The sequence below is a fragment of the Rhagoletis zephyria genome, unplaced genomic scaffold (assembly GCF_001687245.7).
Source record: "Rhagoletis zephyria isolate East Lansing unplaced genomic scaffold, Rhagoletis_zephyria_1.1 Rzeph_scaffold_00038, whole genome shotgun sequence".
Classification (NCBI taxonomy): domain Eukaryota; kingdom Metazoa; phylum Arthropoda; class Insecta; order Diptera; family Tephritidae; genus Rhagoletis; species Rhagoletis zephyria.
Window position 1 is genome coordinate 511016 of NW_016157122.1, and position 27003 is coordinate 538018.

The following is a 27003-nucleotide window of genomic DNA, read 5'->3' on the forward strand; positions in this document are numbered from 1 at the left end:
TGTAATTTATGCTAAACTAAATTAGATAACTTTTTATTAAAATTAAGTTTATTCCACTGCACCCTTTATCGCTTATAGGCTGCTCTGATTTATATTAAAAAGTATTTCCTTTGTTTCTTTTTTCTGGTTTTTTTTTTTGTTTGCCTTTTGCACTTATTTTAGGAGCAACGTTTTTACTTACATTTACGATATGACACTTTAATGAATATCTAATCCACAAGATTCCCGGCCTGCGGCGCGCTTGAAGGTCGCACGAGAGCTGCTGGCAAAGCTTGTCTTGTCTGCGCGATGGCTCGAACATTCGAACATTCACCTTCGAAAAATGCCGCACTCGAATGCACAACTTCTCTAACTTCTAACTAATCAGCCTGGATTCATATCTTAAACTTAAACTGGGACTGTGATGCTTTTTGTTTTTGTTTTTGTTTGCAAGTTACTAAATTTTAGTAATTTCTTCATTTTGTTTCTGTTGGTAGGTGATGTTTCTGTTAGTTTCAGTTATTGTGGTTGTAAACTGGACTCAAAAGTGTGACTTTCCACTATCTATAGATCTCTTCTCTTTCGCTACATTTCATTTGGATATGATTGCATTGACCGCATTGTGGGCGTGGTGGCTCATAGCATTCATACCACCTAAGCTATGGTGGTGCGCAAGCGTGTTGTGATGCTGATGCTGATGATGTTGATTGGAACTACTGCTGGGGTAAGGAAGGGCCGTATGGCCGCCAGTAACACCTGTGCCGCCAGCAGCGGCGCCTGCGCTGCCGCCATATACGCTCGTCTGCGCCAGGAAGCTGCAGTCAACGGCATTCAAGTAGTTGTTGTCAAGCTCTTGTTGTTGTTGTTGCAATAGCAATCGTTGTTGCTGCTGTTGTTGTTGTTGTTGTAGCAGGTAGCTGCCATATTTCCCATGGCGCCCTGCATGTTGGCTGCCACTCAAGCAGCTATTATTGTTGTTGTAAGAGGAGCGCATTTCGTTGCAGCTGGACTTTAGAAGTAATGGACTGCTGCTGCTGCTGCTGCTGCCGATACCTACGCCGACGCCGACGCCGACGCCGTTATTGTTATTATTATTGCTGTCACTGTTGCTGTTGCTGTTGCTGTTGGCGCTGCTGTTGCTTGCGTTGCGTAAGTAAGGTGAATTGGCGGCGGGCGGGGGCATTTGCTGACCAACACCAACACCAACACCACCGCCACCTACCCCGCCAGCGCCATGGTTGTTTGTGTTGTTGTTGCTGCCAAGTTGTTGTTTGTGTTGTTGCTGATAGTTCTTCAATGTTGTTGCTGCTGTTGCGCTGCTGTTACTGCCATTGCTGTTGCTGTTGCTGTTGCTATGCATGTGGTTGTTGTTGCTGTTGCTGTTACTGTTACTGTTGCAGTTTGTTTTGCTACTATGGCATCCAATCTCTCGCGCCGGCTATGTTGGCCAGCCGCCAGAGATGCGTGGTCGCTTGTGCGCCTGATTCGGTCCGTCATAGTCGTTTAGTTGCTGTTGTTGCGCTTGTTGTTGTTGTTGTTGTTGATGCTGTTGTTGCACCTGCTGATTGGGCGTTAAGCGGAGATCGGGCGATGGCACATTGGTGGGTGTAACCGAACCTGTATTGAAAATTATAAAGTCTGTTATTTCATTAGTTTGGGCTGTACAGTGAGGTGAAAAGTGTGGCGCGGAAGGGCAAAGCCAAAAGCCAAGTCAAGGCAAGGCAAGGCAAGGTGAGGCGAGGCGAGGCGAGTAGGGCGAGTGTGATTGTTTGCTGTTAATACAGTATTAGCTTATTCAGCGGGAAAAACAGATCATGCACTGCTGACCACTGCATTGGATTAAACGTCGCACATCTGGCTCTCAGGCTAGCCACGCGGCTGGAATGACAGTTGGCGCTAGGCAAAAAGCTGGTTAATCGGTTGCTGGCTTCTGTTGGGCGCCTGGCTGTTAGTGGCTCATGCTGGGCGTATCGGGCTCCCGAAAATAAAACGGCTAAGCAATGCGCATGCGCAACTCACAGTTAAGGCCGGCGCCTCACTTCCTTGCGTATGCTTGTTGTTGGCAGCCTTTAGCAATTTCTATTTTACAAATGCACTTTGATGGTTTGCTTTGGTAATATGTACTATGTAGTATGTAAGTATGTATGCTTAAGTGTAAGTATGTACAGGCATATGTATTAGTGACAGTTCAATTAGCATGCGCACTTCGCAATTACAATTACTACTACAACTAACAATGTAAAGGAATCGGATAAACTAATGTATAAATAAAAATCGCGCATTCGATGGCAGAGACGACTGTCATGCAAGAATGTATGTATGTATGTATGTATGTATGTATATATGTATCTATGTTAGCCATGTGGTGGGAATATTCGAATGGATGGGGAATAGTGAATTCAGTGGTAAAGGAGTGTTGTGATTGTAATTAAATAAATTAACAAAATTAGGGAAAATTTCAGGTTTAGAAAAGTTTTTCCATTAAGGTAACCCACAGATGAGATATATAAATAATAAAATGCTCAATGTCAACTCTAGTTTTTATATAAAATATACCAAATCAAGCTTTCATACTAGAGGCATTTGATCTACTCCATTTCTCAATTTAATTGAAAGATTCTGTTTTTATTTGAAATATTTATGTATGTATGAAAACCAAAAATACTGTACCGATACAAATAAAATTTTCCTCTATAATTTCCAATTCCTCCAGTTCCTCTTGTAATTTCCAATTCTATTTATTTAGAATAAAATGTTATTTTACATTTTGTTGAAGCAAAAAATGCCAAAACAAAAGTTTGAAAGTTTGTAATTATCTTTAAAAATTGCTTATACATATTTTCTATGTTCTAAATAAAAATAAATTGAGAATTCAAAGTATTATCAATACAAAAAATTAAACAAAGAAATAATTTTTTTCTAAAAACTGAAAATCGTGATAAAAATATAACATTTATAAAAAGGCTTTCTGTAGTTCTACATAGTCTTGTGTAGCCTACAATTTTAGTAATAGATTTTTATTATTTGGTAGATTTCAAATAAAATAGTAAGCCACTTTATACTATATACAAATATGTGTTAAATGTATTATTTCCGCATTGTTGTTTGTGAGTAGAAGCGTTAATAAAATAAAAATATGTATGTATGTAACTGTGCGTACATTCATAGGCAAATGCAATGAAGCAAAGCTTTAAATCTGGGACTGAGGAGAATTATGTGTGTATGTAGGCAATATTAGTGAAAAAGCGACTTTCCTACAATATTTGTATGTATGTATGTATGTACACAAGAACTATAAGAGGCGGATCATAGAGTGAGAAAGAGTGTGGGATAATGGCCATAAACACCAGGAGAAAAAAAGTCATCGTTCCAAACGCATGAACCAAACACCTAACACAGTCGGTGGTCAAAAGACTAAAGCGAGAGAGAGAATTCGTGTGGTGTATTTGGGAGCAATATATGTATGTAGATATGTATGATGTGAATAGATCTCATATGTTTACATGAATTGGGAATGTTTTTATGCAGACATGTACTATATGTGTGTACTGGTGTACTGGTTTTTGTATGCTTAAATATTTTTGGTTGGCCAAATTACCGGCGAAATTCCATAGTCTAGAATTCGAACCCAGTTGCGAGCGGTACTGATATCCTTCATACTTATCTAGCACTGGAATAGTTTTGTTTTGTAATTTAATGTTTTTAATATATTTTTTTTTTTTTTTGTTTCGAATTTGCGCACCGCGTAATGTAAAGAGAAAAAGAGAAAAAATAACAAATAAAATAGTAACACAAAGAGTTTCATAAAATATTTCTTGTAGTTAAAAGTGGAAGTTATTAAGATATGTATGTATGTATGTATGTATTTATACTATATATGTATGTATGCTGACTAGGTAGCCATTTCGAAATTGGCTGGAAATTGCGCGGTGTTGCAGTGCGTATGAGTAACTTTCGTCCTGATGATGGATGATGAATTTGTTTTGAGCGCAGACCCCGACTAATACGCATTTAAAGACAGATTCAAAGTTTTACTTAGCTGAATGTGACCTCTGCTATTTTGACCAAGAAATTTCGATTAGGCAAAGTTTGGCTGATATTTTTTTGTCAAAAAATATCACGTAAATTTTACTTTTTAAGGTTAAAATGTACTTTCGCACCAGACAATTTCCGAAAAATCCGCACAAAAAAAAATCCCGAATATCCGAAACATCCCGTTTTTGATAATTCGAACTTCTAGAAAAATTTTTGTTTTTAAATAGCCTAACTCAAACGAAACGAAAATGAGGTTTTGGCCTATATCCGAGTTTGTGATTAGCAACTTTTTTGTTACTCGAAAAATATACATTTGTACATACACAGCATTTTGAAGTATATTACATGCCGTTCAGGTTGCTCGAAAACCTTTTCGAAAAAAAATTTATGAAAATTTTTCATTATACCCTTTAAGTCTCGAAATTTAAAAGAAAAAACCTTTCTTTCCGGTTTGTAGCTTCGGTTTAAATAGTAAGTAGGTCAAGCGTTTGTCGTACGCACCGCACCGCTGCACCAGGAAGGCTACAAAAATTTTGGGAATTTTTTTTCTTTTAATGGGATGATAAATCTCTCCAGACTGCACCCTACTAACCCTGTGTATATTTCCCCTAAATATTTTTAGGAGCGAATTATCATAAAAAATAACGGTTTTATTTGTTATTCGGTTGTTAATAAAGTTTGTTATTGTGTTTGCGTAGCTTTGTATTTTTATACATAATTAAAAACTGCCAAACAAGTTAATACAAATTTAAGAAAAAATCCTTTACATTAAAAATGAAAGTAAGTGTAGCTAAAAATTGACATGCTGCCGAGCAACTTATGCAAATTCACTATTTGTTACGGATTTTTAATTAACAAAATTTACTATAAAATAGTTCGCTTCAAATTGCTAACAAATGTATGCGCACAACAGCATTTGGAAAATTATGAAAGCAAATAACAAAAAAAAAAAAATCATTACAAATCGTAATTTTATCCATACAATTTGACCAAAAATTAAATTCTAGAAAATTACTTTTATTACATATTTCGAAAAAGGCGTTGCATTACGCTAACGAACAATAAAATAGAGAAAGAACGTAGCAACAATTCGCTAAATACTTATCGAGAGCAGAAGAAAAATCAAACAAAAGAATAAAATTGTTTTTTTTTTGCTCACCTCCTTGCGTCGGCGTTAGATGTCCTGTGGAGGAGGGTCTGGAGCCGGGCATCACCAGATGCTGTTGCGGATGACTTAGAACGCTCAAGTTGGCGGCCTGCTCAGACGCTGAGCTTCCGCCGCCACCGCCGCCAGCTATCACCGCCGTCGCATTCATATGGGCAAGAGAGAGCGTGTTGGAGGTGGAAACGCCGCCGCTTGAAGACGCCGCACCACCGCCACCGCCGCCACCGCCCCCACTGCCGCCGCTGCCCGCCGAGCCATTGCTATTCTGTTGGTGGTGATGGCAACCGGAGAGATCGCGTGGCGGTGATTGTGGCTCGGATTTGACTTTGATCGAGACTGGCGAGGTGGCAGGCGGTGGTGTGCTGTTCGGTATGGCCAAGTGTGGCAGACTGCATTCGAGGAGCAGCGGAGGAAGAAATGCGAAAAAGTTCATAAACTATTTTTAGCCTTCATTCGAAATTTACTCACCCGGAGTGCTGCACAAGTCCCTGATGAGTGGTCCACGGCTGTAAGCTCATGACATCCGAGGAGCTCATCGAGAAGTCTTGGGGTCCAAACGTATAGCCCGTCATGGTGGGTATGGGCGTTTGCAGCGTCACCACGGGCGTGTTGAGTGATGCCTGATTGTGTCGCTGCTGCACAGAGAGAAGAATAACATTTTATATATTTCGATACATACGGATGAATTTAAATTTGTTCAATTAACCCTCTAATGTCTGCAAAATTATGCGTAAAAAAGTACGCATAGAGTCGCAAATGTTTTTGCTTTGATAGCAAAATAAAGTTTTCTTGCACACTTTTTTTTTTTTTTTAATTAAACCAGTGAAAAAAAAAAATAGTAATGTTGCGCTCTACTCACATCTCCATAGGTAATCTCATCTGTAGCTGACATATTTTGAGCAAGTGGCGTTGGTAAGACGAGGCGTAAATTGGAAGCGCGTCCATTTTGGCCGCCCGGTGAGTGTTGTTTGTGGGACAAGTGATGTGCTGCAAATTCGAAAAAAAAAAACAAAACAAAAAAAAGATTATGAAATGCCGTATGAAATAATATAAAAAATTGGGCAGGAATTTTAGCGGAATTTTGGAGGCTTTTAGTAAATTTGTGAACCACTCAAATATTGGATACGAACGTTTGTAAGGAAAAACTGAACATAATTTAACTTTTTAAGTTGACTTTTACTGGCGTCGCTACATTGAAGCGCTAAGCGTTGCGTTTTCCATTGTCAACGAGTGTCTACAATTGATGTTGAATGGTCATATATGTTAAAAAGTAAAGTAATTTTTTTAAACACGAAACAAAAATTTTTTTTCGGTTTGTAAATGGCTGAAAGCTCATGTCCCAAATGTCAGCCAAATGGCTAAAAAGTTTTTAAATGTCCAAAAATGTATGTCCTTAAGTTAAGCGATCATATCCAGTATATTCCGTTTTTAAATTAACAACAAAAAATTATATCCAGTTTTTCTTTTTGCCAAAAATTAAAATATTTACCTATGCCCAGTTTTTAAATAACCAAATGTATGTTAGAGTGGTCCAAAAACAGTAAGTCAGAATTTTAATGCCGCCACCACTAGGCTTGTTCTGTACCGAAAAAAGTACACCCATATTTTTTTTTTTTTTTTTGAAATCAAAAAATATTTAGAGGTCGCTCAAAGTGCTCAAAATTTTCCATGTAATGTGGTGTAGAATTCTCAAAAATCATTTTTCGATCGGAAAACTTTTATTTATTTTTTTTATACATGGAAATTTTTTTGGATTTCAAAATAAAAAATAGGGTGGCGGCATTAAAATTTCGACATACATATGTATGTATGTATGTTTACATTTCATGAACCTTAAGCTTTCGCTGTAAGTACACACTTAGCTAACGGTTTAAACAGTTCATTGGTGATCTTTCCTACTGGGTAAAGGTGTGTTAAGTACAGTTACATTTGTTACATTAAAATTAGTACAAAGAAATTCTTTTCGAAAAGAAAATCGGGGAAATGAGAAATATAAATTAATCAAGCCAATCAAAGCCTTTGATGGTTCGAAAGCATATCTCTCACAAAGCGTATAAATTAGATAAGAGCGTGGGTAACTGGCAGCATGCAACGGTTATTTGGTATTACATACATATGTATATGAGTTCAAAAATTAATTTATCGTTGACAAAAATGGTTCTTAGTGGAGTGGACTTTTAGCAAAATATTATTATATACATAAGTATATAAAATACATAAATATCAAACAAAAAAGTTTAAAAGTGCATCAAATGCTTGTTTAGTAAAATGTTAATGCATATTTGGGTGACTGGTTATTGTTGTTATTGCAATTGGTTTTTTTGCTTTTTGATTTTTAATTTTTTAATTTTTTAATATTTTGGTGCCCACCTAAACCTGGACTCGGCCCTGGACTGGGCGATCCACCAAGCGGCGAATGTGAATGTGGATAACCGTTTGACATCTCCAACATGGAACCCGATGGATAAACTGTGTTGTTGTTGTCGTAGAATTCGATTGACATCATAAAAAAAACACACACACACAGACACATTTTTTTGGTGAGTTGTTGGTGAGTCGATTTGTTTTTGATGATTTGTGGTTGTGGTGGTAAATGAAAAGATAAGAGAAAGAGAAAAATTTTGTTTTGCATTGCCTTTGCGTAAAACATACAAAAATATACATTTTTATGATTTCCTTCCACTTTTCGATTAGGAGGAAATTCAAATTCGAACGGTGCGTGCAATAAAATGAACGAAATGAAATCAAGGAAATTCAAACAAGGAAAAAATACCATACGAACGCAAGATAAAATAAATTAAATATAAAATAATAACATATAAAAAATATATATAAATAAAATAAACGATGCAAGTACAATAAAGTAAAGTAAAAAAATAAAAATAAAATAAAAATTAAAGGCGAACAACATGCAATGCGCTGAGTGCTGAGATGGTGGCATCGATGAGATGAGACTAATCCTATACAATACTTTCATATTTAAACGTGAAAATTAAGAAATTAAAGAAAAAAATATATAGATTCAGGGATACATAGTATACAAAGCTTCACCATTTGCTGGCGTGAAAAATTAACGTTTTCCTCAGCCCTAAATCGGAATTTTAATATTTGTGAGCATCTCGTTCAGTTAATATTCGAATAATTGTCATAAAATGCATTAAGTCACCAAACAATGGTCTCTCTCCGCTTTTCTAGATTCGTGCAGGAACCGAAAATAACAATTATTGATGAAAACTGTCTTTGAAAAGTTCACTATGAAATAAATGTTCAACAACTAAGTGATACATACTAATCGATTTAGTTTTTTGCCGAGAATCAATTTTGAAAATAATTTTTTTTTTTTTAATTTTTATGCAAAATTAAATAAATAACAATTATTTTTGATTTTTATCTAGATAGTCTGCAAATAACATAAATTTTTGATTTTTATGTTATATTTCTTAGATAACAGTTATTGAATACTTTATTTATAAAAGTCATCAATATAAATCAGTCACTGACTTTTATTTTTGAAGTCAGTTAAGAAGGTTTTTGAGAACAAAAGTTTAATAAGACTTATACAAACGAGTTTTATGAGTATGTCTTAAAAAATAAAAGTCAGTAACTGAATTATATAGATGACTTTTAAAAGTTAAATTCACACTCATGACTTTTATGAATAAAAGTCTTCAATATATATATAATATAAAAACCAAAATAACTGTTATTTGCAGATTATTTAGATAAAAATAAAGATAAAAATAATTGTTGTTTCAATTAAATAAAAATCAGAAATTATTTAAGGATTAATTAAATAAACGTGAAGGAGCGATTTTTATAATAAAAGTTGTAACGGTTATGGTCCCTCGAATTCGTGCATTAAAACTCCTAGCTCTTTTCATTAGGATCCCTAAAGGCTTCGACCCGTGGTTATAGTCAAAAAAGTCGATCCCAAAGTTAAAAGCAGGGTTTTGACATAACTCTCAATAGGATATCTTTAAAAAAAAAAAAAACTATTTTTGACTTTAGATCAACTTTACCCTCTCTGTTTTCTAACGCATTACCACTTTTGTTGTCGAAAAGAAAAAGCAAATTGCCAGGATATCAAGATAGTATATATTTGGAAGTGCGAAAAAATTTCGAAACTGCGTTGTTCTCAACTAGCATAGGTGCGCTAAAGAAGCCGTAGAACTACGAGGTGTTCTTAGTGGATCTCAATAAAAAAACAAAAAAAAAAACTTTATATAATTTATAAAATATATAATTTCAAATTAAGAAGTCAAATCAAAGCATCCGAGCTTGAACTAAAGAACAAAAACAAAATTTAAAATAAAATATGCATAAACATCGAATAAACACTCAAGCGAAATAAAAACAGAAAACTATTTAAAATACTTAGAATAGAATTCAACCAAAAAATACAACAAACAAACAACCAAACTCGCAACAACAAACAACTGAACGCAACGATAATTGAAAGTAAGAATGTGGTGTGTGCTCCGCGACACTACTCCGTACTAACTTATTAACGACATCCCACCTGAGTCGGTCTCTGAGCTGGATGGCCGTGGGCTGATATTTGTGTGGGACATTTGCGGACTCGCCTGCAGCATGGCATCACCGTAGGCGCCCGGCACCGGCACCGACACCGGCAGCGTGTAGTTCGTATTGCCGAGATTGCGCCCGGATGCGCTCGCGCCGGCCATTTGAGTGCGTTGAATCATTAGCTGAAAGTCCTCGTCGATTTTATTGTATTTGGCTTCGGTGCGGGGCGTGAGTGTAAAATCGGCTTCCTGTTCGGGTGAATCCGGTGACATGACGCCATTTTTATTCTCTTTCTGCAAAAAATACAATTAATTGCAAAGAGCAGACAAAAACAGAGAAGTTAATAAACAAAATAAACTTCAAAAACATTAAAAAATTGCTACATAACCGCCAAAATAACGTAAGCGACATTTTTTTCAAAATTTTCTTTTTGATGCAGAAATATTCCTAAAGCGTCTAGATGCATTTCTGCATCAAAAAGAAAAATTTGAAAAAAATTTCACTTACGTTATTTTGGCGGTTAGGGCTCGATATATTCTACGAAAACTTAATTAATTGGAAATACATATTTAAAGTAACACTAACGTCGTCTACATCATTCCCCATCAGCTGATCAATTTCAGTGAGTGCCTCAGCATTGTCTGTGCAAATTGTTTACCAATCTACTAATAAGGAATTCTAAGTACTTAAGTCACAGTTCCCCAAACGCCAGCGTCGAAGAGTGCAAGTGTCAGAACGCGTTAATTTAAGAGCGCTGAATGCTGAATTATGTAAATTTTCTGAGAATTACCATAAAAAAGAGGCGAGCAGCAACACTTTGAACGGGAATAACAAAGACTTCAACAACAAAAAACTGCTGATCACTGCAGAGTGTGGAGGAGAAGTAGAACAGGAAGGGGAAGTCGCTGTAGCACGATAGAGACGACGTTACCTGAAAGCTGATATGTGTTTTTATATCCGAAAGAAAAGCAGCAGAAAAACTCAGCGCTGTGTCTACAAGATGCCAAACCGCTGATAATGCAGAAGCCGGTAAAGTCAGGTGTCTGGCAGCGCAATGGGGGGAGAGAAAGCGGACAAGCAACAAAGCAAATTATGAATGGAATTGCTAAGCGGTGTTTTGGCGTTAAATAACACACAGAAAAAATCGAAAGGTTATGTCAACAAAAATGAAAACATGAATGCTGACATTGACTACACCCACTAAACTGACATCGCTTTGCGTATATGTACCGTAGTAAATCCACTACACGGCGACAACGACGCTATTCGCACTCAATTTGATTTGCATAATTTTAAGCGTGAGCACAGTGCTGCATAATAAGCAGCAGGCAGCCACTGAGCGGACTGACTTGGTTGGCTTTTTTCATTTAGGCTTTAAAACTTTTGTATGTAGTTATCTCGATGAAGCTACTCAGCTGATGAAGCAATGGGAGAGGAATGCTTTACGAATGCAAATATATACTTATGTATGTAAATATATTGAAAATCCCTTCGACGCGGTGCCAGCAACAAGGAGACGAGACGAGAAAGAAAAGGTCAACTGGTTGTCGCTGTTGCTTTATTCTCTAAGCTTTTCTATGCGGATGTGTTTACATAGGTACATACTGTGCAATTTTAGCAATAATAAGCAAGTTGTTATTTCCATTTTGTGATTTGATTATTTTCTGTTTGTTTGGGCTGGCGCTATTCAGAAAATATAAATATTTCACTTCGACAAAATGTGCAGCGTTCTCCAAGTCGCACGTTTTGCGCATGTGGGCGATTTTCCACACAAAACACTCCTCAGCAAGCTTTCTAGGTAGAATTTTGTTGGTTGAAGTACTACTTATAAGGATAGTATCCAATGTGAGATACATCCGATAAAAATTAAGAGCACTTCTAAATAAACGCTTTCTGGTGGCTTTTTTTTCAATAATACCTACATTTTTGAAGCTGTTTTTGAAAATCTTAGAATACTAACTCTGTCATTCGAAGGCAATGAAACTCAAATAAATGTTTGATGCATTCAATATTATTTCGTGTAAGTTTGCCTCATCAAACGATTTCACAAATAGCGGCACCCACATACAAGGTTATTTTCGGCAGCTAAATTTTTATATTTTTGTACTGAAAACCTATAGTTAATTGCCGAATGAGAGTTAACTCATCACTGTAAAAACGACCCTAAGCCTTTAAATTGCAAATAAAAATCATAATTGACAACCTTTGAGTTTACTTTTGTGGAATTATTTGGAAGGCAGCTGGTTAACGACATTAGCCTACATACATATAAACATGCAATTTTCGATACAATCTCCATTTATTTAATTATCTGCTATAGCTTACCTCAATTATATTCTTATTCGTAAGTGACTCGTGTGGCTCATTATATTCGGTGTATTTGAGCAGGACCTTGTCCATGTCGGTGCTGGCATATTGATATAATTTATTACTTGATGAGAAGATTATGAGCGCGATTTCACAATCACACAGAACCGACAGCTCGTAGGCTTTCTTCATGACACCAAATTTGCGTTTGTTGAAGGTAACCTGCAGATGAAATAGGCAAAAGGATTAGTCACATAAAAAGGGACTTAATTGTGTTAGTTATTTAAATGCTTGTCATATTTTCACTTTTTCCTCCCCCTTTCGTAGCTCAATGTGGATGTGTGAGTGTAAATGCTAGACGGAAATCCTTGAACTACGTCCATTATTGCTTTAACTACAACACCTTCGACAATATACGCCTTATCCACTTGTATAGTAACCACACACACACACACCTCATACATACATACATGCACGCGTGCGTTCACACATATGTACATATGTAGCTCGAGTACAAGGCAGTGTGCAGTGTGCGTAGTTAAGTAGCCCAGCCTTGATTTGCAATGAATCGATTTTTATGAAGCACACTCTAAGTGCTTTACGGGGAAAGAAGACATAGACGTAGAACACAAAGCGCAGACTGACAATGCATGCAAGCAATGCACAATTATAGGGACAAAAGGGTATACACACACACACACACACACACACACACACACACACTGACTGTGACCAACTACAGCGTTGCATCAGGGAAAACTGGTGAGCGCAAGCTGCTAAAAGCATACAGGGCGTATGAGTGATTTTGCCACTGTATAGCAAAGCCTCTATGTAGTAGTTATGAACAGCTTCTCCAGCCGAACTGCTATTCAGTATCAGCTGTAATACATACATATACAAATAGAGAGGATATTCAATTACAATGCGGACAAAAGGCAATGTATGTAGTACGGCTAGTGTGTGTGTGTGTGTGTTTGTATGGGTACGCAATGGGAGTGTGAGACTCGCCTTCCTAAGTTGGTTCTTGGCATTTATGGCATTTTATGTGTACAGAGGGGTACTCATTGCCAATACAGGCGAATGTAAAGTCAAAGATAGTCAACATTAGTTTAGGCTAAATAGTGGAGACCAACCTAATAAATAGTTATTAACACCAACACTTCAATAGCTGAGCACTCAAATTTCCCTTCCGACATCAAACCATATTTGTTGACCGCACACACACACACACACACACACAGCTCATTTGCGATTTAATTGGCATTTATTATTTTCTAATTAGACGGTGATTAAATTTGCAATAGCCTTATTAGTAGTTTTCGAGCAGTGTAGCTTGCGGGGACAAGCGCACTGTGATAAAGAAGGTCGCAATAAGTTATGAGCTGCTGAAGTTCAGAGCAATTATGCGAATGGCAGTTGTTTGGCAGATGAAGTTTTAGATCGCCGGTGCTGGCGAAGTGCAACTATTATCTAATTATGAGAAAATTGATATTAATTATTTCGATGTATATTTTACATTACATATCCATATTTTGGTTGATCGAGTGGTTAGAGGTGCGCACTATCGCACGATAGGTCCAGGGTTCGCAGTCGGCAAGCAAAGGCAAAGCTCTCGAGTGTATTTTTGCCATGGAAAAAAGCTTCTGGAAAAAATGAGTTGTGAAAGACTGTGAGTTGTGATTAACACTCTGAAATTGAATTGGCTGCCTTCATGCCACTCAGATGTCACAAAGATCGACTGATGTTGACACATCTTTTTAACTTTGTTTGGGTTGGTTTTATTTATTATAAAGATCTTGGTAACGTTATCGTTACAACAATTTCATTGTTATCGGTATCGATATCGTAATTGTTACCGTTTTCTTGCTATCGATATCGATATTCACCCCAATTGATTTCAACTAATGATAAGATGACATTGGGTGCATTTAATAATGGAGACCAGTGGCGTTATCGCTTCCTTTATCCTCATCATCATAAGACAAGTACTTTTCATATTACAAATATAAATTAAATTACCGATTTTCTATGCATTCGATTGCCCCACTTTTACTCACCTGTCGATTACGTTCATCTGTGATGCGTGATATCTGTATTTTCTTTCGACCCATTTTGTACCACCAGAGTCTCCTCTACGCCGTGTTAATTGATCTACTCAGCTCCGTCTAAAAAATATCCAATGCCCAAGTAAGCGGCAGTCCTTCAATGTTTTCTTATAAAAATATTTGCTACTTTTCTCCTTTGGTTTTTGTTTTTGTGGTTGTTGTTGTTTTTGGTCTTGCCTAGTCGCTCTTTAGCGTGCTGCTGTTTGAAGCGGGCGGGTGTTTATTTTTCTCGTACCTGGTTTTTTGCTATATTTGTTTTTTTGTTTGCTTTATAGTTGTTTATAAAAATTTATTAAAAGCTTGATGACTTCCAAGAGGAAAACTAAGCAGTGCCGCGCACAAAGGTAGATTCAGCCTTTAGCTGGATGGACGGTTATGCAATTTTTTGTTGCTGTATGTTTTATTGTTTATGTGATTGAGTGTATGGATTCAACAATTGTACGATTGATTTTCGAACAGGTAGCTCAGTTATGTAAAATGTCCTGCAATAAAAGTAGAAGAGTTTAAAAATAGGTAAGTTTCACTTTTGCGATTATATCTGAATATAGTATGTATAAAATCTTATTAAAATTACTTAAAATTTTTTGACAAAATGTTGCTAATAATGAATTTTATTTATCAAAAAATAACTCGATTTTTGAAGGTACATATTTTCAAATAGAACCAGCTCAGATAAATCTTAAAATTGGCAGGTGTCTTAGACTATAATAATTTTATAATTCCTGTGGAAAACCCGCACCTTTTTTTGGTGATACACCCTAAGGTACATACCATATATGGGCGAGTGAAAATTGGAGCAGTGAAAACTTAAAATGATTCAATTATTGTATACATGTTTTAAACAGATTTATCAGAAGATGCAATGTAAACTAAATTTGGTATAGACACAGAAGCGTTGAAAATGTTTTACGTTTTTCTTTATCATTTACATTTCCGAGTAAATTTTTGGATAAAAAAAGAGAGAAAAATGCCTAATCAATTAAAAATATCTTCACGTGAATGAGCCATGACACTTAACGACTTAATTGCAGTTGAAAAAGAAACACTCGCTTTTAACAATGGATTCAGCGCCAAACGCAACTGAACTGTCAGTCGATATCGCACCGACTTTCGTATTTTTTTTTTTTTTTTTTTTTGTGGAAATGCATCGTTCGTAGAAAGGAGCTGAGCTAATTATGTTGGGCGTTGTATTTATGACTTTCATTTTTCCCTCTCCAAGCAGGATGAACAACCACAATTCACATCATCTACACAGAGAAAAAACGACCTAACAAAACTAATCAGATATCTTCATGGTTTTTCTTCGAATAGATATTTTTCTTGCGCGGCATCTGTGGCTGAGAGGTTAGAGGTGCGCACTACTACTCCGTAGGACTTGGGTTCGATCCCTGGACCGTCTTCTGTGTATCAAGAAGAAGAAACGCCTTACAAATGAAATCAATAAACAATTCTTTCGATTCCCATTAGGTTGCCTAATTAAAGGCTAAAAGTAGTCACGTAAAATCAATAAGGAAAGTTCACCTTCGCCTAGAAACTTTTCATAGACACAATCTTTGAAAAAAACAACAAAAAAATTTAACTTTAAAAACCTTGCAAATATTTTACAAAAATCACCATGCACTCATTTCTGCTCCCCACTGTATGTATGCTCTCTTACATACTCATTTATATATTTATGTGGACACTAAACGTCCATCGTCTAGATCTAATTGGTGCGAACTATTTGGATTCTATAAGCCAGCAAAGGCAGATGATAATATTTAAATTATTAATTAGCATATTCTAATACAAATAGTCGCTGGCCGTTTATGTAAACAACAAAAACAACACGAAGTTTTGCGAAGTGGCCAACATAGGACGCGTAGCTCAGCTGTTATGCTGTACCATCGATAAAATAACAAACAAGTGAAAGCAAACAATAGTAAATATGTATGTATGTATGTATGCATGTTCTTTGTACATACATAATTACATACATAGAATGTAAGAGCATAGCGGCAGTCTGCGTGCTGCCACTCAGGTAGCAAAGTTTTGCCGTTAAACGATCAAGCAGCAACAGCCAGCACCTTCGTTTCCAATAACTACTGTTATAATCGCGTATTGTGCAAACATATCGCTATAATGGAACGCAGCCACCCGTCCATATAGTTGGCGTGAGCCAGCAAAACGAAACGGAGAAGCGACTGACTAGAGGATGGCGGCGGCGAATGGGTTAAAATGATAAGTGTAAGTGTGTCCGTGTCGGGGCAAAAGACGTCAGACGAATCAAATCTATGTGCTGTTGAATTGCTGTGAGTTAAAAAATTAAAAAAAGAGAACAGGGAAATCAGAAGAAAAACGAACAGCTTTTTGCGTAGGCTGATAGGTAGGTTCCTCCGCCACGACGGCCATTGTTTGTGGGTCTGGAGGGTAGAAAAGAACAAAGAACGAAAGTAAATGTGCGAAGAAACAAAAAAATAAATGAGACGCTCCCGTGCAGAATATGGAATAGATGGATGTAGCTGCGCTCTAAACAAGAGAAACAAATAAGTAATGCGCACACTGCCTTAGGCAGCACTCGGCTAAGCGTTGTTGCTACTGTCGCGCCAAAATGTTGCTCATACGCCACGTAAGCCCCGCGGGATATGGTTAAACGTGACGTCGACATAATGGCGTATACTTAAGTGCGAAATGCGCTCGCGAGGAAATCGCTGAGCTCTAACCGAAGGCGGATAGTAGGCGCTGAAGCAGGCAACGGGCGGAAGCAGAGACAGAGACAGAGAGAGAGGAAGAGATAAGTGAGCTGAATAGGTAGTTTAAGGGTATTTGTGCAAACCACGGTATCATTTCCGCACAACAAGCTGCTGGAAGTTGTGGAGAATAAACATTCTTATGTGCATACATATGTAAATACATATTGAAGCTCTTTTTACAGAGGAGTGCGTGTACAATTGTGTTTGCTTGCTTTCTGCCACCATTTGTAAAGGAAATTAAGTAAATATATGTATTTATACAGTGGCAGGCAAACAAAGGCGACACTTTAACAAGTTTTGGCAATTTTTCTTTGGCTCATTTAATACTTATTATTTTTAATGGAACTTTAGCTCACTATCTAACCAAACCTAGTTCAGACTTCAAACGTTGTACAACAATGAGGAAAATTCGAAAAAGTGCCATCAAAAATTCAACCTTTTCAATCAGAATCTATAGAAAAAACGACTTACTGCTGATTTTTGGCAATTCTTTGGCTGACGATGTCTCGCACTTTCTTCCATACAAAGTATTTTTGCAAATTTTCTATATAGAGGAAGATGCACAAAACCGTCAGCAAAAAAATCGCCAAAAATCAAACTTGCAAAATCGAATCATTGCACTCAAATTTAGTGTGCTTAAAGCTGCATATTTAAATTTTTTAATTCTGAATAACAAGTTTGAATTTTGATGAACATTTGTTGAAATTCAAAATCTTGTAGAAAGTTTGCAATTTTGTTTTATATATTTTATTGCTAGATGATATTAATCAGCAATTAGAACAAACAATTTAAGTGACACAATACGAACATTGAAAGGGAATCAAAACTCTCCAAAGTTTTTTTTTGTTGAATGTTTTTCGCTTCTACGGAACATTTTACCACAATTTCTCTGAAAAACCTATTAGTTTCACTCAATATTTCGTTAGTTTTGAACGGAACAAGGTATCACATCTTAAAATCAATAGAAAATTAGAGAAGAAGAAGTCGTTTTCTCCCACATTTCTTAATCGAATCATATTTCAAACAAAAAAGAATCAATACATTTTAGTTAGAATTTAAAGAGATCATCGCTCCTAACTAAGACAACTAAGAAAAAGTTGATTGATTCCTGTTTTAAGTGTTAAATATTACACCAGTTCTATGTTGATTCTAATGAGTAATGTCCAGTTTTCCTTGGAATAAACAAAATATTTGCAAAATATAACTAAAAAAGAAGAAATGGAAAATAATTATTATTTTATAAATTTTAACCAAAAAAATAAAAAAATAATTTGTAATCGACGTAAAACAACTTTAGCTATAGCCGCGTATTTGTGTCCGTACGTCCTAATGTAATTTTTAATTATATTAATTTTTCGAGTTTAATCAATAAAGATTAAAAATAATAACTAATATCTGAGTTTTATTTTTTTGCTTAAAGATAATGATCATTCAAAAAACTCAAAAGCTATACCAGCGTGATATTTTTCAGAGGCACATAGCTAATAAGTCCAAAAAATTTTCGGTTTATTGCGTCTGCATGGCCTTTTGAATTTCACAAATAATCATTATTTTAAGTACAAAAATAAAACTCAATAATATTTATTATCTCTGATCGAAAAAATAAAAATCAATTAATAATTAGTTCCTTTAAGCGTAAATATAAAACTCAGTAGTAATTATTATTTCTCAGCGAAAAAAATAAAAATCACAAAATAATTATTAAATTATTCATAATGACTACCGTTCCTGCAAAAAGGCATTGAGATGAGGAAAATACAAAAAGTTGAGATGTATCGGAGATTTCTTTAAAAAATTTCCCACTTTTTTAACTTTTGCTAAATTCATTGGATAAAATTAGTTGCAGCTTTTTAACATATCTAATTTGCAATGGAATATCAGTCAACCTTGTATCGATACTAGGGTATTGGAAAACTTTTAAACATAGTTTTATAAATTACACTATAGGGATGCTAACTTAATTTTGAGGCGTAGATTACGGATCTGTATACCGTTTTTCTAGATCAGGTCATTTTCCCCATCATATTTTCATTTCCAGTGTAACATTATTTACTGCTTCTATTTCATATAAAAACTATTGCACATTTTTATTTGACCATTCAAATGCTGTTTATTTATCCATAAAATTTCATAGTTAGTAGCTTTACAAATTGAATGTTATAGAAAGAAGCTCTTTTAATTTCTAAGAATTGTATTTTTCAGAAAAAAATATGGCTTCGCTTATAGGTAGAGCTGTTATTTACATTGAAAATCGGCGATCTCCGAATTTAATATCGCTAGCGATATTTTCGAATATTTTCTCTATGAATTGCTTACACAATTGTTAGCGATACCGATATTTTTATTGGCACGGATACTGATATTTTCATTGCTATTTTTTATCGTTTCGCTATCGACATCGTTTTCGGCCTGGGCCTTTAATCAAACATATTTCTACAAACACTAAAACAGGAATGGAAATGTGAATGACTTCGGAAAAGGATAACTTAAAAACAACAAAAAAAAAGCGACGAGTAATGAATGCCTTAGTGTACGTATACATACGTAAATATATATACAAAAATACCCATGTTTGTATATATCTGTATGTTAATGTCTTTAGCTTTCTGTTTGCTTAAGGTATACGTATATGCCCTCAGTGTCTTAAGCCACAAACAACAAGCGATTAATACTGTTTATTGTATCCGCCGGTGGCGACGACACTTTAGCATATAAACATTGACATTGGAACGACCACCGCCGCCACTGTCATTGCCATTGCCACTGCCATAGCTAATACTATGTACCTGTATTCCCTTCCGCTGTGGCTGATGGCAGTCAAGTTCTTAGCCCTCGAGCTATGAGCGACTATGACGAGAGCTTACTCAGTGCAAAAGCAAAGGTAAAACGACGAATGTGAATAAGCCCTGCAGAGGTCAGTTTGTGTAGCCAACAAATGTACATATATGTATGTACATATTTATCGCACTTAAGTATAGATTTGTAAAATAATGGAAGGCGGCATTCGTATTTAATAGCAGCGTAAATATGTATATGTATGTAAATTCATTTACGTACTTCCTGAACTGGTTACCAACTGTTAAGTGCATTTTAATTACAACTACAAGTGCAATTACCCTTCAAAGTGTGTATACATACATACATACATACATACATATATAGATATTTACATATATGAATGTATTTAGAGAAACAATAGGAGTAAAAAAAGGGGGAATGAGCGCTACACGTGCCCCTCAAAACGGTAAATATTCATACTAGGGCTGTGCGATTAATTGATTACTCAAAATTTTAATTAATCATAAAGTAAATAACTCAGTTATTCGATTAATTGGAAATTATGATTACTCAAAAGTTCAGTTACTCGAGTAATCAAGATTTTTGATTAACCGAAAACAAAAATATTTGAGTAATTTGCTTTATGATTAATCATCATTTCGAGTAAAATGAGTAATCAACATTTCAACTCTTTACATATGTATAAAGTAGTTAAAGTTCCTAGATACTTTTAAAACAACGTTTCTGTTTTCAAAAATTAATACGAAAATTTTTTTTTTCATATACAGAATGTAAAAAAGAAAGTAAGCATTTTCCAAAGCAAACTCTTTTAACGAGGAAAATTATTTTTTTTGAGTAATCATATTTCAAGTAACTCGATTAATCATCGTTTTGAGTAATCAAAATCTTGATTACTCGAGTAATTGATTAACCGAATAATTGATTAACCAACTTGCTCGAGTAATCGAATAATCGCACAGCCCTAATTCATACACCTCGCTTACTTGTATGTAGGTTCTGTGGGGCATTCATTACAGATGATTGCAACCCAAAACCAGTTAACCAAAATTAAGCAGTTTTTGCCTCTAATATATGCAATTCGCAATTTTCACAGAAATATTTTATGATTTTTCAATAGATGTTGTCCACTTGAGTAGCTAAAGGCGAATGTGTAAGCGAAGAAAGCGAAAAGCTTTTTAAATTCAATACTCAAATGTTCTTTAGTCTCCTCAGACAACTTGACTTAGGTCTTTTTGGTTTGCGGAGCATTCATTGGCACATTTATGAATTGAATATCAACATAAAAGCCTACTGTTGAAGTCATAATGTGGTAGAGGAGTTCGTAAGGAGAGAGAGAGAGAGTAATTTATGTTCTAGTAAGCGCAGGTGAAGGCTTTCCAAAGTACGGCGAGTGTAAAAGCGGACGAGCGCGGGGGGGAGGGCTGTATATGCCCTGTCATGTTTCGCTGTTGCAAGGCAAACGCCAACTTCAAGGTGAAGGTTACGTGTACGGACGTGTTTTTCCTTTCACTCCGTTTGTGTGTTTGTGGTCAGAGGGAGTGGTGGGTGGTGTGTGGTGGCGGTGGCGGTAGTTCATTTTGACTGTGACGAATGGTGAACACGCGGCATGCACGGCTTTGTGGGCAAGGACAGGAAAAAGCCTGGGTTAAGGGAATTTGCCATGCGTAAGCGTAAGCGCGCAAGTGAATGGCCGAAAGTCAGTTTGGAGGTTAATGTGACGACTAAGCAAATATTTATTAAGTTGCGGTTGTGAAGCGAGTGACAAGGGAGTGAGAAAAAAAGGCGGAGATAGTTGTTTGCTGGCAATACAAACAAAATCTTACACAAACACTAAAACAAAATTCGCCGAGTAGCTGAAATTATAGCAGGCAAAATAAAAATCTAGTCTAAAACTTCTTTTTTCGATAAACTTTTTAGTGATTTAAGGAAATATTTTCTACAAATATCAGCGCACATACTATCTATGTACATCCAAACATGGATGTCTGTACAAAAAATATTCAGGTTTTTAAGTTTACCTAAAGTGGTGCGTGTGTGTGCGCCTCTGTTAGCGCTTCAGCCAGGAGGCCACTTTGTCTCTGAACACTTAGCGTATATATGCTGACTGCGTGTATACGAATGTTGGCCAAACTTTATAGAAAATTTAATTTCAAATGCTTCTGATTTCAAATACATACATACATAGTACACAAATATGTATATATAGGCCGTTGCCAAAAACTTAATTTGTTCGCCATAAGCACATTAAATAAATATTTAATTTTTTTAATTAAAAAAAAAAGTTCTCCAAATGAATGCGAGATAAAAAAAGAAACGGCTTAGATTTTTATTAATTTCAGCCACTAGGCACACTCTTTGAGGTTTGCAAGATGGCACAATTTTTATATGGGATATTCAGTCAAATATGTATTGTGATTGCCACCTATTTAAATAAAAAGAAGACTAAAGCTAAACAGTTTACATCTTTGATAAGTGAAATGTTTGATAAATAGGGAACTGGGTATTTGTTATATTTGAAGGTTTATAAAAAAGTAGGGTCAGCAGTCATAAATAGTTTAGCTTATGATTTTAATGGCGAATCAAAGCATCGTACAGCCGAATTTTAAATTAAGCAAATTAATTAAATCGAGTGTGTGGCAGTAGGTACGTATGTATGTAAGTGTATGTGGGTTTGTAAGTTCACTCGTACATATGCGGCATAAAGATATCAGACAACAAATGAAACTTAAAGCACGGCAAACATGATAATGAAGCGAAGGAGTCATAATATTTAATAACAATAATAACAGCAATAAATGCAGTAATAATGAACATGAAACGGGCGATAAGAATTTACGTCACTCACTTAACCGCGCTCTCACTTGACGTGCCAGAGGAAACACACAAGAAGAATGAAATGGCAGTAGGAAAAAGCGAAATCGAATATACATACATATACAAACAACTCTGAACTACAAAAAAAAGAGTGCCGACAAAGAACGACGGACGTCGCATGTCACTCATACCACCCACACGCTGGGCCATCGAGCAGCTTTCATTCCCTTTAAATAAAATAAAGTTTCCATTCCAAAAGCATGCGAGTATGTTTGTGTGTGTGAGTGTGAGAAACCACAGGCAATCGGAAAATAATTTAAATATAAAGTCAGGTAAATGTATTTATCAATAGACAAAGCCTCCACACAAATTTGCCTCTACAATTATGGAAATGTTTAATATTGGAATTTACAAGAAATATTTTCAATGTGTTGTTGGTCACATTAAAGAAACTATATTCCAATTGGTTATAGGTTCAAAACATACTTAACATATGTATGTGTAAATATATAGGCAATAAATAGCAGTCAACTATTTTTAAACTTCTGAAGGTTATTGCCCGCTTAAATTAGCCTGCAGGGGTCTGGCATAGTTTTGCCCACTTCCATCATCAGAGTCTTTGGTATTTGTGGGCGTTTCTTCTTCCTCGTGGATGACGTTGTTCTGCAGAAATGCTCATTAAATATACCTTTCCGTGTACATACACACACACATGTTTATGTACGTATGTGGGGGTCATATCAGATCATTAGTCTAATACATATAGGGAAATTTTGAAATAACTATGGAGTGCTTTTAGCTTCTGTGTTGAGTTGGATAATGGAAAATTAATGCGGATCGAACACAAAATTAAGCGTAATTTTTTTTTTTTTATTCACGGAAGCAAAATTAAGTATGCGTATATTTCCACAGATTAATAAAATGCTGTAATTTTGCCAAGACGATGCGTTATCGGTATGTTTGGTAATTGTGTGCTCCCCAAACCAACTAAGAGAAATTTATGGTCGATGTAAGAGTTGTGAGGAGATTAAGTAGTTTATATGCTAGTTGGGAAGCATACATTAATAAATGAAGTACATAATAACTAGAGTTCGAATTTTTATGCTAAAAATATGCTCAAAAATATTTATCATCACAGCTGCTATAAGACAAATGTACAAATAAATCAGTATCCACTTAGCTTATACTTATGATTAAAGTTCTCGATGGAATGCCAAGAAAGCTATGAAGGGGCGGGGGGGAGGGAAATTGTTCACTGGCAAACAGAATGTAACATCAACTTCCGAAGTCACGAACGTATACCAACTAAACATACGTAATGAAGCACTGTTAAGCTCACTATGTAAGTATACGTATGTATTTATGTATATAACTACAAACACACTTACATATAAAATAGAACTTGAAAATATTTGCGCACATGCTGGCCCGCACAATGTACTTATGCAAACGAGTAAAGCAATTGTTAGCCAAAAGTTGGCAGCTTGGCTGCGTGTCTATTTACATATATATATATATACACATGTAGATATGTATATCTCATGCTAATATTGACTTTAACTATTAGGCGCTTGCCGCCATACAAATGATCTAAATACCGATGAAAATTAAAATAAGATTCATGCACATACATATATACGTTGTTAGATCGTTTAGTTAGCTGAGTTTATGGAGTAACCAATACGGGGGAAAATCTTGGACAAAATGGCACTCTTTCTTTACCTAAACTAAATTGACCAAAGTAAATTTGTTAATTGCGAATAAGTGTTTATGTAGGAAAAGGGAATCCAGTGGTGGATCCAGCGGGGGGTGGGGGGTTTGATTTTGCATTCTACCTCGATTTCATACATTTGTAATCTCAATATTATGAAACTAACTCCGTACTAACCTTCTGGTTAATACGATGAATCCTTTAGGTATCTACGTACATACGTACATGTTCGTAAGAAACATTCAATCATTTATTGATTTCATTATCAGCTGCATAGCGATTCAAGAAGCGATGAAGGTAACAAAATAAATAAATTCATGAGAATTCCTTGAAACAATCCTTGTGGAGGAAGACTCTTCCGAAAACATCAAAAGGTAAAAGTACGCACGGATGAATTGAGACAAAAAATATATATTAAGAGCATAAATATTTCACTAATGGAAATATTTTTTTTTTTTACTTCTTGTGAGCTTTTATCAACAAACCAGTGATTTTTTGGGACTCTGTTAGAAAAATTTTAATGGGAATTTAGTGATGTAATGTAATGTAATATCTTTCTTATTGGACAAGCACGAAGATGCCACCACAACACATCACAACTGGATCGATTAAAAGACGCTTTGAACGAAAAACATCAGCATTTTGTCGACACATTTCCACCAATATGCTGCACAGGTGCACATGTACTTACATAGTTGGCATGACAAAATTTCATTCAATTGAGTTACGAATTGTTACTTTATCCACTATTTTCCCCGAATTTAACACCCAGAGACCCGTATCCAAACCGACAGAAATGGCTGGGAGAAAAGAGCTTTGGCTTTATTTTGGGCACGAGGAACGGTAGATATTTTTTTGGAAGGCAGCCTGAAAGCGGGAAAACACTAAGCGAAAAAATATAAATAATTTTTGGCCCAAAAAAAAAAAATCTCTTACTGCTGATCCACCCACTGAACATACGTATACCTTGACGATGTTAATTAAGTTCAAAAATTTACGAAGGGGCTTCTAACGAAATCAAGAAGCATTTTCAGGGCAGAACTAAATTTTTGCAAATTACTCTTATCATTGATGATCGCAACTAAAAACCATGAAATTTCTGGCGTCAATCCCTCCTACATATTTACATATGCCCGTATGTTTTTAACAATGAAACGATGGGGCTTCTTCAATTCAAAATAGACCACAAGGCATATAAGGAATTAAATAATGAGTACCTAAGATAAAAAAAAACATTGGCGTTTATTAAAGGATTCAAATTTATTCGAATATCGGATTATCGGATCAGAAGTAAATAAAAACAGCTTCCATAAAACTGCAAATAAATGACACAATAAAAAGTAGCAAAAAAATCTTTTCTCAGCCAAATGCTCAGCAATATATATAAAATTGAACAGCAGCGTGCAGCGTATTGTAATTTTTCATTTATTTTATCATTTTAATTGAATACAATTTTTCAAATGGGTGGCAACCTTCCACATAAAAATATTTGCGGCTGTAAGTCTTCTTAAATCTCTTTCTCTTAACAGCCATATTGGAATGTTTACTTTATATTATCACTTTACTTGAAGTGCAATTTTCAAACAGCTGGCAACTCTATATTTATTTCTTTTCGTGTTTTAAGTTAGACCTCTAGAAATACATCGATGAAAACTGGATTCAATTACATGCATTAGTTTTCGAGTGATAAGCGTACAAACATACAGACAGACAGACAGACAGACAGGTAGACAGAGAGACAAAAATTCTAAAAATGTTTGATTTAGCTTATTTTGCTCTAATAGTTTTCATTTTTCTTTAATATCTGTTATGTACAGACATCGGCCAGTTACAATTTTATTATATGTATAGATTAGCAGCAGCAGCAGCCCGGCAATGAAGCATATATGTATGTATGTATGTGTGTATATGTACCAGTAACATTGTTTTTACTAAATAAATAAAAAAAAAACTAAAATTTCACAGCTGTACATACCCGTAGGCAAACTAATGATTATCGAATTAGCAACTCAATGTTAGATTATAAATCTCGGTAATTGAGGTAGATAGGTGTTTATTTGCGTTCACACAGCGCTGCCAAAATTGTAAAATTAAACAAAAATAAACTCAAAAGTTAACTACGTACATAAGTTAGATAAAAATATGCGGTTTAATTTATGTATGTATGTATATTAGAGTGGTCCGAAGTTGCATGTGAAAAATTAAAGTCGGAATTTTAATGCCGCCACCCCCCCTAGGATTGTTCTATACCGGAAAAAATGTATCCCTTTTTTTTTAATTAAAAAAAATTAGACTCTCAAAGTTTTTCATGATTTCCCATCGAAAAATATTGATTTTCAAGAATCTTATATCATTTCTACGAAAAGTTGCTTTCCCCCATATAAAATACACGGAAAACTTTCAGCGCTTTGAGCACTCCCTTAATATTTTTTTATTTAAAAAAAAAAAAAAAAAATACGGGTATATTTTTTGCGGTATAGAACAATCCTTGGAGGTGGCGGCATTAAAATTCCGACTTTATTTTTTTGTTGTACCTCCCTAATGTACATACACGCGAACATTACAAAAACGACATAGAGTAAATCAGAATAGTTCGAAAAACCCTCCAAAGTTCTAAATAAATCTTAAAACTCGCTGAAAAAGATGAACTGATATTTTTGCAAATCAACAGCTGCCATTCATGGAAAACGAAAATGGTCGAGCTCTTGTGACTCATTGACCAAAGTATATAGATAGCAACTAAAAACTTTTCGCAATAATGAATTCTGGGCCACTAAAAATAAAATCATTGAATTTGGAGTTCCACTGAACCAAAAATGCCCCACAACCCCG

At 35.4% G+C, this 27003-nt stretch overlaps 1 protein-coding gene across 14 annotated transcripts in view; it reads right to left on the bottom strand.

Annotated features, from left to right (window-relative positions):
* Positions 1-1383: 1383 nt before the first annotated feature.
* The window catches only part of Mef2 (myocyte enhancer factor 2), a 152518-nt gene continuing 126898 nt past the window's right edge, over positions 1384-27003 (bottom strand). For 6 of the 14 annotated variants that reach the window (XM_017620171.1, XM_017620163.1, XM_017620189.1 and 3 more), the window contains 9 exons: positions 14068-14597; positions 12029-12232; positions 9681-9996; positions 7550-7648; positions 6039-6166; positions 5648-5814; positions 5174-5568; positions 3578-3649; positions 1384-1617 (listed from right to left, as the gene is read on the bottom strand). In XM_017620171.1, the coding sequence (XP_017475660.1) occupies positions 1418-1617; positions 3578-3649; positions 5174-5568; positions 5648-5814; positions 6039-6166; positions 7550-7648; positions 9681-9996; positions 12029-12232; positions 14068-14121 (1635 nt within the window). In that variant the 5' untranslated portion in view covers positions 14122-14597 and the 3' untranslated portion in view covers positions 1384-1417. The remainder of the gene's footprint in view (positions 1618-3577; positions 3650-5173; positions 5569-5647; positions 5815-6038; positions 6167-7549; positions 7649-9680; positions 9997-12028; positions 12233-14067; positions 14598-27003) is intronic. The other 8 variants (XM_017620210.1, XM_017620263.1, XM_017620218.1 and 5 more) reach the window with 8 other exon arrangements.